A 12,565-nucleotide genomic window follows, 5' to 3' on the forward strand; every position below is an offset into this window, starting at 1 on the left:
GTTTGCTTGCTTATTGTTTGTCCTACAATCATAAAGCAATAACTTTGGGGTTTTTTTTAACCCAAGGCAGCAAACATTTCTAACCTAGACTCTTACATCATAGGGGTCCCTTAAGCTTAAAGTAGGTCTTTAAAATCTGTATAGCTGTATAACTGATTGTTTTAGGTACCCTAAAATACACATACACACATGACATTTCCTGACCCCCAGGACCTCACAGACTGGAGGGCAAAATACACAAAGCACAGTTACCTGTGCCCTAAGTAATTCCATAACTAAGTAGAGTGTCTATACAGTTGAGGTACTGCTTGCTTACATTTGATTAGAATCCTTGAACAAGAAAAAAAAATGATCCCCTTTGTGAATACTAGACCTGAGCTACAACCCAACATTCAGATGGAGAGACTATTACAAAATTTTATGCATTTACTTAGGTTTCTTTGAAGCATAAATTGTAGCATTAGAATTCTTTCAACGCACTGTGGTTTGGAAATTTACCCCAGAGGCCTACATATTAAAGACTTGGTCCCTAGCCAGCGTACCACTGGAAAAGGGCAAATCCTTTAAGAGAAAGAACCTAGTGGAAAGTTGATAGGTATGAGGAAATTATTGGGTTTTCTGGTCACTCTCCATTCTCTGTTTCCTAGCTGTCCTGAGTTAAATAAGCCTCTGCCACATTGGTTTCTTTTTGTTGTTGTTTTTGTTTTTGTTTTGTTTTGGCTTGGTTTGGTTTTTTGCCACTCACTACTGTACCATCCCAGGTGCAAAGCAACAGGTCTAAGTGACCATGGCCTGAAAGTCCCCAAGACCACAGGACGTCACTGTCACATATCCTTCCAAAGAATCACTTTCTCCCTACCCTCTTTTTAGCTCATGAACCCTTAAATGGTCCGAAAGAATACCTGCCATGCAGGAATCTCCAAGAATCTGCACCCCAATTTGCCCTTTAATTCCCTAAAATTTATCTTCCATTAAGATGCATATTGTTTTTCACAGCTTCTCTCTCTAGTTATAGATTGTAAATTTTCCTGCTGCTGAGTCCTAAAGCTGACTGACTGTTTTTCATTATATTTGTAAGGCTCAGAGGGGGGGGGGAAAGAGAGGCCATTCCTTTATTTGAGAATTCTGACATTTATTAGCATAATAAAACTCTCAAGATGAAATTGCAGTTTTCCAGACAGTAATTTCATTTGCAGGACAACTTACAAGGAATTTATTTGAAAGCCAGGTAAAACCTAAAATATATGAGACGTACAGAAAGTGCAGGGCCCAAATAAAACGAAATCAATGGCTGAGGGATGGGAAACTCAGATGTAATCACTTGCATATTAATTAGGGAACCACCGTCCAGGATGGCAGGTTTTTCAACCCATCCTGGATTCCTTTCAAAGCTGCTGTTTGGAACTTTCTTCCAGTGGGTGGGAAATCATCTTGTGGAATCTCCTGACACAGAACTGCTTGGCAGGAAGCTGCCACTGTGTGGCTTTGGATAGCAAGGTCTTTCATTTGGACAGAGATTCCCTATTAGTCACTTAATTGGTCAGCCAGAAGAAGCTAATGATGAGCACATTAAAAAAAAATCCTATTCCAGGTTATACAGAGGTTTAGTGAGATTGAGTGGCCTGAACAAATTCACATGGCTGATACAGAGCAAAATCAGACCAAGAGTGGGTCTTCTGAGCCCTGGTAGAATTGATGTAATTAGAACAGAAGGTTTGGTGGCTATGGTTTGAGAGTTCACAGAGTTCAGAAAGCAGGATCCCTCCATCATCACATCATTTTATCCATTCAGTGATGCTGACTGACAGAGGGACGTTATGGAGCTGAGACATAAAACTGTTGTTATCTAACACATTGGAGCCGGTTGTGAAGACACACACCTGCCATTCCAGCACTCAAGAAACTAACACAAGATTATAAATTCAGAACTAGACCTGAGCCACATAATGATTTCTAAGACAGCCTGAGCTACATGGATAGACCCTGACTCAAGTTACAAAATGTCAGAATACATATTTGTATAAAAGGCACTTACCTTGAGCTCCCAAAAGGTAAAGACTAAATAAGATAGCTACTAAGCTCTGATAGCATCCAAGAAGAACTTTCCAGAGATGAAAACACAGAGAATGAGTGGTCACAGGGGTATTGGTGGATCTGGCTATGCCATCGTGCATGACTGTCTTCTAAGAGTTCACATCAAGAGCTATCTTTCATCCAGGAGGATGAAGGAAGAAGTGATTGACCAACCTGAGCATCCCATTGACCTAGGTTTCGCTGTAGCAACAGGAGATAAATATATGATAGCCATTTTTTTTTGTTCAAAGGGGGAGGGGGATCAAAAGGGACCCAAGCATAGTTAGTGGTACTCAAGTATAATCCAGGATCATGGGAAGTGGAGACAGGAAGATCAGAAGTTCAACATAGTGAGTTTAAGGTTACCCTGCATTATAAGACCCTATCTCAAAAAAACAAGAACAAAAGACAAGAAGGGTGAAGAAGGACAAGTGAAGTACTCAGGCTGAGACATTCTGAGCCCACTGACAAGTCTAGAAAATTTAGGCCAATGTGTCATAAGGACCCCTGTGATACAATGCACCAAGAATGTTTTCTTGCCCCCAAATTCAATCTCAATCAAGCCAGGAAATATAAAATACAACCAATACAGAAATAACAACAGGAAACAATAAGACAAGTCCAGAACACAGGTCATTTTACAGAACTCTAATTTATACAACCAGTCGGGGGTTAAGTAAAGGAGGAAGGGTGTTTTCAGACTTAAGAGCATACCAGATGCTACATGAAAGTCTTGTTGAGACCCTATCAGAAGAAACTGACTATAAAAGATGCTTCCTGGTCCTACCCCTTACTGAAGAGCTATTGGTAGTTGGTAATTTCTGGAGAAGACAAAGTCACTCTCCTTTGGAGATGTGGGCCCTAGTAAGATTTCTATGATGCAGTGAAAGGTCACACTCATGCTCACACGGCAGCATTAATTGTACCTATGAGTTATTTTTTATTAATACATGAGAGTATTCTGGAGCAGATCTCAGGAATAGGATAGGGAAGGGGAACAGTATATTATCATTTTTCATTGTATACATGTATGAAATTCTTAAAAATATAGAAAAAACAGTTTAAAAGATAACAAATAAATGCCCCCAAAGAACCATGTGTGGCAAAGCATTATTAGGAGATATGGCCCTGTTAGACTATGTGTGGCCTTGTTAAAGGAAGTGCTCACTGTAGAGATAGGCATTGAGATCCTCCTCCTAGCTGCCTAGAAGACAGTCTCTCTCCTAGCTGTCTTCAGATCAACATGTAGAACTCTCATCTCTTTCTCCTGAACCGTGTGTGCTTGTAAGCTGCCATGCTCCCCATCATAATTACAACTGACTGACTCTCTGAAACCATAAGCCAGCCCCAATTAAATGTTTTACTTTATAAGAGTTGCTGTATTCATGGTGTCTCTTTGCAGCAAGACTCCATCCTTGAGAGTTACTGAGGTATTGGGAGGTTACTTTCATTAATATGAAGAACATGCTCAGATTAGAAAGATGGAGGAGTTAAAATGAAAACATAGCTAAGCCTTTAAGTAGAGAGGACACAGAGAACATTCTAGACAGCAAAGACCTCCCTCACCAAGTATCTGAACACCATCCTTGGATTTATAATTCGTCCCAGATATTCTGTACATTCACATGACATCATTACCTCAATTTGCAAAACCAGAGCCACATGTTAGACGAGATAGAAGAGAGAGGTCGAAGTAGTTAAAGAATCCAGCACAACATCACTCTCCTGTTCTGAAAGCCAAGCATAGCAACCTTGGGTAATGCCCATGATGATATCAATAAGTCCATGAACTCTAGAAAAGATGCAACATGTGTGTCTTCCATGTTAGTTAGTCACAAGCCTGCTTCTGTTATCTCTGTGACTTTATGAACTTGTATAGAAAACAATTCACTAGAAACAATCAGTGTTGGGAGTTTTTCAGGAGGGCATTCACTCAACAAATGCCTATTGAGTGCTGACCCTATATTAAGTGAAAGGTTCGGCACTGGAATTGCTTTGGGTTACTAAAACATGACCCATTCACTCTAGGAGTTCAGCTTAGTACAGTCATGACAGACAGGCTTCCAGGAGCATCATTATTTGGGGATTCTGTCTTGAGCTTTGGAATGGGAGCAGTCTCACAAGTGCAGTCACATTTTGTAGGTTACATTCTGGAGGCTCACTAATACAATTATTCATCTGAAGAACAGTGGCTCTTCCAGAATGCCATGAGGCTTGAGTTGAGGCATTCTTAAGCTCAGTTCAAAATCATGATACTCAAAGGAGTCCAAAAGAAGGAAAAAAAAATCATTCAAACAGCAGGTGATAGTCTGGTGGGCTATCCCTCTGTCCACAGGGTTCCTGTAGCAACTCTCCCCCTGAAACGGTGATGATTTCCTCCTAAAGGGAAAAGAGAAGAAAAGAAATCCAATTCAGATCAAGAAGAGATATAAACATTCATGGGAGTCAGGTAGAGAATGGTTAGAGACCCAAAGACTAAGGTTATACATGTACATCCCCTCACTCAACTTTCTAGAAACAAAAGGGAAAACCTTCCTTTAAAAAGAAATATACCTTGCAATCCCACCAACAATGGAGGAGTGTTCCTCTTTCTCCACATCCTTGCTAGCATCTACTATAACCTGAGTTTTTGATCTTAGCCATTTTGACTGGTGTGAGGTGGAATCTCAGGGTTGTTTTGATTTGCATTTCCCAGATGACTAAGGATGTTGAACATTTCTTTAGGTGCTTCTCGGCCATTTGAGTTTCCTCAGTTGAGAATTCTTTGTTTAGCTCTGTACCCCATTTTTAATAGAGTTATTTGGTTGTCTGGTCTCTAATTTCTTGAGTTCTTTGTATATATTGGATATTAGCCCTCCATGGGATGTAGGATTGTTAAAGATCTTTTCCCAATCTGTTGGATGCTGTTTTGTCCTATTGACAGTGTCCTTTACCTTACAGAAACTTTGCAATTTTATGAGGTCCCATTTGTCAATTCTTGATCATAGAGCATAAGCCATTGGTGTTCTGTTCAGGAACTTTTCCCCTGTGCCCAAGTATTCAAGGTTCTTCCCCACCTTCTCTTCTATTAATTTCAGTGTATCTGGTTTTATGTGAAGGTCCTTTATTCACTTGGATTTGAGCTTTGTACAAGGAGATAAGAATGGATTGATTTGCATTCTTCTACATGTTGTCCTCCAGTTGAACCAGCACCATTTGTTGAAAATGCTGTCCTTTTTCCACTGGACAGTTTTAGCTCCTTTATCAAAGATCAAGTGACCATAGGTGTGTGGGTTCATTTCTGGGTCTTCAATTCTATTCCACTGATATTCCTGCCTGTCTTTGTACCAATACCATGCAGTTTTTATCACTATTGCTCTGTAGTACAGCTTGAGGTCAGGGATGGTGATTCCTCCAGAAGTTCTTTTATTGTTGAGAATAGTTTTTGCTATCCTGGGTTTCAGTTTCTCAGAAAATTGGACATAGATTTACCTGAGGACCCAGCTATACCACTCCTGGGCATATACCCAGAAGATGCTCCAACATATAACAAGAACATATGCTCCACTATGTTCATAGCAGCCTTATTTATAATAGCCAGAAGCTGGAAAGAACCCAGATGTCCTTCAACAGAGAAATGGATAAAAAAATGTGGTACATCTACACAATGGAGTATTACTCAGCTATTAAAAACAATGAATTCGAGAAATTCTTAAGTAAATAGATGGAACTAGAAAATATCATCCTGAGTGAGTTAACCCAATCACAAAAGAACACACATGGTATTCAGTCACTGATAATTGGATATTAGCCCAGAAACTTGAAATACCCAAGATTCAACTCACAGACCACATGAAGCTCATGAAGAAGGAAGACCAAGTGTGGTTGCTTCAGTCCTTCTTAGAAGAAGTAGCAAAATATTCAAGGGAGCAAATATGGAAACAAAGTGTGGGACAGAAACTGAAGGAGGGGCTGTCTGGAGACCATTCCACCTGGATATCCATCCCATGTGTAGTCACCAAAGGTAGACGCTGATCTGAATGTCAGGAAGAGCATGCTGATAGAAGCCTGATATGGCTGTCTCATTAGAGGTCTGCCAAAGTCTGACATATTCAGAGGCAGATGTTCACAACTAGCCATTGAACTGATCAAGGGGTTCCCAATGGAAAAGTTAGAGAGAAGACTGAAGGAGCTGAAAGAGTTTGCGACCCCATGAGGAGAGCAACAATACCAACCAACCAGAGCTCCCAGGGTCTAAACCACCAGCCTGGGAGCACATAGGGAGGGACCCATGACTCCAGCTGTAAATGTAGGGGAGGATGACCTTGTCAGCATAGGTAGGAGAAGAGATCCTTGGTCCCATGAAGACTGGATGCCCAGTGGAGGGGGGGATTTGAGGGTGGGGAGGTGGCAGTGGGGGATAGGTGGGGGCACATCCTCATAGAAGCAGGAGGAGGGGGGGATGAGATAGAAAGTTCCTGGGCAGAGGAGAGGAATTGGGTAAGGGGATAACATCTGAAATATAAATAAAATATCCAATAAAAAACAGAAATGTATCTGTATAGTATGAGAAAATAAGAAGGAAGACAACCAAGCAATATGTGAAAATATTGTTGAAAAACAAATAGATCATCTAAGAAGAAGTGCAAGCTGGGGACACCTTAGGGACACAACTCAAAACAAATGTTTATCCTTGTTCCTGATGAAACTAAGATGACTGAAAGCACAGACATTGCCATACCCCTCAGAGAGCTACTCCTTATTGCCCCCAAACCTACATCAGAAGATACCAGATTTGGGAAACATAAATTGTTTACGCATGAATAAACTTGAGGTTGAAAGTTTGTCATAGTTTGAATATGCTTCTCTCAGGGAGTGGCACTATTTGGAGGTGTGGCCTTGTTGGAGTAGGTGTATCCTTGTGGGTGTGGCCTTTAAAACCCTCATCCTAGCTGCTGAAAGTCAGTCTTCCACTAGCAGCCTTACATGAAGATGTAGAACTCTCAGCTCTGCCTGTACCTGCCCTGCTCCCATCTTGATGATAATGGACTGAACCTCTGAACCTGTAAGCCAGCTCCAATTAAATGTTGTCCTTTATAAGACTTGCCTTGGTCATGGTGTCTGTCTCAGTAGTGAAAACCCTAACTAAGACAACGTGGGAAGATTGTCTTATTATTGAGGTATTTAAGGACCACCTCAACTATAACAGATTCAAAACTCAATAATCCAACAAATTTCTAAGAAAATACCAAACTTATAAAGGAAACAAAAAGAAGCTTTAAGAGATTTACATTATCTTTCTCAACAGGGTAAGTCATCCATGAAACAAGAGTGGGCTGGCTATAAGAAAAAAATGAGCATACAATTGAAAACTATGGCTGTTTAAATTAAAAATATTTTCAGCAGAATAGACATAACTAAAGAGCAATTTGGTAGATACAGAAATTGTAACATCAAGAAAAAGATACCTAAAAATAGAAAATGGACCGTGAATAAAAAGAGAGAATTTACAGGTGACTAACTGGAAGTAGCCATTAAGTATATAAAAAGACACCTTAGCAGCAGAAGCTCAAGAAAAAGTCAAGCTAGACAATAGTGAGCTATGCATCTGCCCATCTGAGGAAAGAACGGGCCTCAAATAATTCTGGCAGGAACATGAATTTCTTCCATGTTTTTGAAAGGCAATTTGGTAGGTCTTCTGCAATTAAAGTGTGCATACTTTTCTTTCTGGCAATTTCAGTTCAAGGAATCAATCCTGGAAATCACTACATATGTATGCACAGTGATGAAGGAGTACAAAAGTCTCTGAAATGCTGTTCATGATCATGAAACAGAAGGTAGAAAGATGGGCACAAGAGGAGAATGAGTGACTAACCTGAACCCTACACCCATACCAGGGAATCCTGGTACACATACCAATGTGGAAAGATCTGCCAGGAATATTTTTGAGACAGGTTCTTACACATTGCAGGCTGGCCTTAAACTCACTATATAGTTAAAGATACCTTGAACATTTGATGCCCATTTCCCCCTTCTTGAGTACTGAGATTACAGACTTCTCCACTTATACATCCAGTTTATGTGGTGCTAGGATTCAAACCCAGGGCTTTGTGCTAAGCATGTGCACTAACAACTGATATGTGTTCCCAACCCCTCTTAACCACATCTTAATACAGATGGCACCAACTGCTGATTTTGAAATGCACTCTATACAGTGATACCTCCTTGAAACCTCACAGGGATGTCACTGATCTACCCAACTGAAAGAAAAACTGAGTCACAAAAGCCTGAGCAGTGACCCACAGCCCTGCATAATAATGAAGTTAGGATTTAAACTTGACATTCTGGTATCAGGGACCACGCCTTTAAACACTACCTTCTAATTAAATGCCTTTAATTAAATATGGCTTGAAGGTTAAATTGTTGAGTCATAGGATGCAAAATACACAAAACTGTGTATTTTCTTATGAGCATAAGTTTTGGTATTACTGCCTAGCAAATAACACATGGCACACTACTAGCTAAGGTGGAAGATGTATTGGGGCCTTGAAATCAGTGAAGCTGACATGACTAATATAATCATGAATTAATAGTATAATTAAAATTTAATTTATCAAAACTGACCACCAGACTGCCATGTGGGCACAGATGATATCTTTGTATAGGGATTGAAGTGAGATTGTTGATCTCCAAACTGTAAATCTGGAACGAATAGAGCTCTTCAGAGATGTCTGGAGTGGCCTTCCTGTGTAGAACCTGCCCTAAAAACTGGGCACTGACCTTTCGACTGAAACGCTGGTGGAGACAAGGAGCCAAAGCTGCTGAAGTAGCTTATTCTGAACAAGAAAAACAAGCACTGGGGCTCAGCAGGAAGAACATGCTGGAGAGGAAGGCAGCTGGGGGCTTAACTCCCGACTACAGCTGGTACCAGCCATTGGAACTTGGCCAAGTGCCTTGGCCTCCCTGGTCTTGGTTTCTTGGTCTGTGAACAAGGTTAATGTGCTTCCATAACACAAGGGGTCACCATGGTTATGAGGGCATGGATGCTTGACCCAGAACAATGCTACCAGAATCCACTTCCTCCCCTCCTTCCCTCCTCTTCTTCCTCCTTCCTCTGGCTGTCAGAAGGCCCTTCCCAAAACAAGCAGAAACCCACCCTGATCTAATCTAGATCCTCAGCAGCACTCTGAGCCCAGGCATCTGTGATAGAACAATTTTCTCTTCTGTCTTCTCTCCTCTCCTTTTCTCTATCTCTGTTTTTTTTGGGGGAGGGGGGTTTGAGGGGGGAGTGGTGTTGTTATTATTGTCACTGCTGCTGTTATTACTTTGGTTGATTGGAGGTTCTGTTGTTGTTGCCTATACCCATGTCACCCAAGCTGTCCTTGAGCTGGTGAGTCTCCTGCCTCAGTATCCATAGTGCTGGGATTACAAGATGTTTCCCAGCATGCCTAGCTAGACAGGTGATTTTCTATGTGCTCCATTCACAAGGCCAGGTGAGAAGGTATCTCTCAAGGCCTGGGGTCTTCTGTGGATAGATAAAATAATGAAAGAAATACATAATCCAAGAGACCCTATTACAGCAAAAGCCTAGTGTAAGCAATTCTGTGACACCTTGTACACCTATGGGAATCAATTAGATATTGGAGCTGGAGTTCCCATAACTTTATCCCAGAATCCCTCAGACCTTCCCTTCTAGTTGCTGAGGTACAACTCTTCGTGCAGTTACGAGAACTGCCAAGGACTGCATTAAAACAAAATATGCTTCTCGCTATGACATATGTAAGACATTTGCAAGAATGGTGGGACAAAGGGCAGAGTACTGGGCACAGGATCACAGGGTGAAATTATGAATAGGATATTGTTTAAAGTCCACAAGATCTCAAATAAGCACTGTGTGTATTCATCTGCTCAAAGCTATAATTTGAATGTGTTCCCGAAAAGCATGTATTCCAGACATAATTGCAATTTAATGGTTTTAAGGGAGGTAAGAAGAGGTAAGCAGGTCAAAGGTCTCTGCTTCTACAAGCAGATCATTGTCTCAAGAATGGGCTTCTTATTATAAAATGACTTTGGTGTGTGTGTGTGTGTGTGTGTGTGTGTAAGAGAAAGGGGAGGGAAGGGAGAGAGATGCATTCATGTGCATGTGTACACGGAAGCAAGCTTACCTGTGCTTGCAGGCAAGTGTGGAGGACAGATGACACTCTCCTGCTTAGTTTTTGAGACAGAGCCTTTCCACTGAACCTGACACTTGCCATTTTGGCTACACTGGGTGGTCAATGAGGCCTCAGGATCTGCCTGTCTCACACCCAGCACTGCAGTACACATGCATGCTGCCATGACTGGCTTCCATGCGAGTGTTAGGGATCTAGGCTCAGGTCTCATGCTCATACAGCAAGCACTTTACCCACTGAGCCATCTCCACAGACCCAGATGTGCTCTTACATTTTCCCAGTCTCTTGTTCTCTCACCCTGCTTTGCTCTTCCACGTTTTGCCAGGAGATGGAGTAGGAAGAAAGCCCTCCTTGAGTGATGGTCCCTCCACCTTGGACTCCTCAGTCTCCAAAGGTCTGAAAAACGGGTTTCTGTTCCTTATAAATTTCCCAATATGAGGTGCCCTATTGTAATGGCAACAAATGCAGAGACTGCTGAGGCGCAGTAGGACTAAATGGCATGGCCAAGGTCACACAAGGATAAAAGCAAGTTCAGACAAGAACTCTACTGTGTCTAAATTGCTATGGCCACATGACTGCTTCCTGCACTGTGGCTAGCTTCAAAGCTGCTCTGGATAGGAGTGGTTCAGAGGGGCATTCCTGAGACTAAGAGAAGGACTTGGACAGAGAGCCAGCTGCCATCTCCTTGTGCTAACAGCAGATAGCCCTCAGATACTTAGAGAGGCCTGGGAGTGGGATTACAAGTACACAGTGCCAGTTAGGCATGAGACAGAGGAGAGACCATGGGCCCCAGAGATTCCCTGAACAGCCAGTGGTCTCTTCTAATCCAATATGCCATAGTTCTGAGACTCTACAGCCTTAGCTTAGAGCCTATACCTGCTGCACTTGCTCCAGGCTTTCTTCAACCAAAGTTTCTGCCAATTCCACGCCCAACTAACCTTTTAAAGAGGATTACCTTGTGAAAATCAATGAGATCTGTTAGAGTGGCATGGCGATTAGGATCCACTCCCAGAAAGCTGTAGAAGTCCCCAGAGGCATCCACAAGGAAATGTTTAAAGCCTCTCTGCAGGCGGTAGGACAGGGTATAACCCCAGATCTTCTCACTGACACGAACCAGAAATGCTCCCTCAGTCATATTCTCCAGGAGGTCTTCTGCATTCTCTCGGCTAATAATCCCTAGTGCAAAAGAAGAAAATGAGAAGAAAAAATTAAAAGGCTTTGGTAGGTTCTGTATCTCCTTCCACCTTACTGCCAAGTCACCCACTACCCCTTTGTCTCTGGCTCAATTCACAGACCAACCATGATTTCTGGGGTGTGGGAAGGAAAAAGGGGGTCTTGGAGAGTTGGCTGGTCTCTGACTACTGCTGCAGAAGTATACTGACCCAGAACAACCAGCAATGAGGCTGGGGACAGCATTTCAACAAGGAACAGAATGGAGCATGCTTTTTCTCCAAATTAAACCACACTAATTTGGATTAATTAGGTAAGCAAGGAATTACTAATGAACTGGAATTATAGCACCTATTGATTACAAATACTAGAGAGCCTTAAAGACCTGGGTTAATGACTAGCCAGAATGATGGAGGACCATGCCACATTGACCTGGTCCAGTAGATGAAGCATAAATGGTGTTTTCCCCTAAGGCAGGAGGATCTAACCTTGTGACATTGGAACACAAAATTGTCAGCAACAAAGTTCACTCTAAAATAATACACAATCACAATGCCTAGAGAATGTTTACAATTTTCTTCCTAGCTGTGCTGAGGTACAACTGGCCCCTGTATGTGCTCAAAGATTCCTCTGAATGTCTATTTACACTGAGCACAAGGTTTCTTAGTGGGTAGAATAATAAAACTCCATTTCACACAAGGACTAGAACCTTCTAAGGTACTGTGGCCTATGTCAGGTGGTACCACCAGACTACAGAAGTCAGGTCTGGCTTTGTAAGTACATATGCATTGGCAGCAACCCCTAGAAATGCTTTCATAAAGCTGCCCTCATCCACATGACTGGGAAAAGGCAAGTATTTGGTAGGTCAAACTCTGAAGAGCAGGGAGGTAGGACGGAGAGAGGGAGCCAGAAGTATATTCATTCTTCAACACTTCCTTCCACCAAGGGATTTCTTCTGCCAAAACCTTAACGTATCCAGTGCCCTTTGATATTTCAGTGACTAAAACTCAGATCTACTGTAGTTTTAAAGTCCAATAAAACGTTCCAAGTGGTTTTGGTTAATTGGTTAGTTGGTTCGCTTTGATCCAGTAATAGCTATGGGTTTGAAGAGTCTTGTCATCTTCTGCTGTTTTGGAAGATGAATGAATTGTAACCAATTCCCCACTGCACAC

General features: G+C 41.9%; 1 protein-coding gene across 1 annotated transcript in view; it reads right to left on the minus strand.

Annotated features, from left to right (window-relative positions):
- Positions 1-1,124: 1,124 nt before the first annotated feature.
- Positions 1,125-12,565, minus strand: part of Sh2d4b (SH2 domain containing 4B) — a 73,697-nt gene continuing 62,256 nt past the window's right edge. The window contains exons 7-8 of the mRNA XM_034498871.2: positions 11,179-11,399; positions 1,125-4,452 (exon numbers count right to left, since the gene is read on the minus strand). Of these exons, the coding sequence (XP_034354762.1) occupies positions 4,360-4,452; positions 11,179-11,399 (314 nt within the window). The 3' untranslated portion in view covers positions 1,125-4,359. The remainder of the gene's footprint in view (positions 4,453-11,178; positions 11,400-12,565) is intronic.

This window comes from Arvicanthis niloticus, chromosome 3 (assembly GCF_011762505.2).
Source record: "Arvicanthis niloticus isolate mArvNil1 chromosome 3, mArvNil1.pat.X, whole genome shotgun sequence".
Classification (NCBI taxonomy): Eukaryota; Metazoa; Chordata; class Mammalia; order Rodentia; family Muridae; genus Arvicanthis; species Arvicanthis niloticus.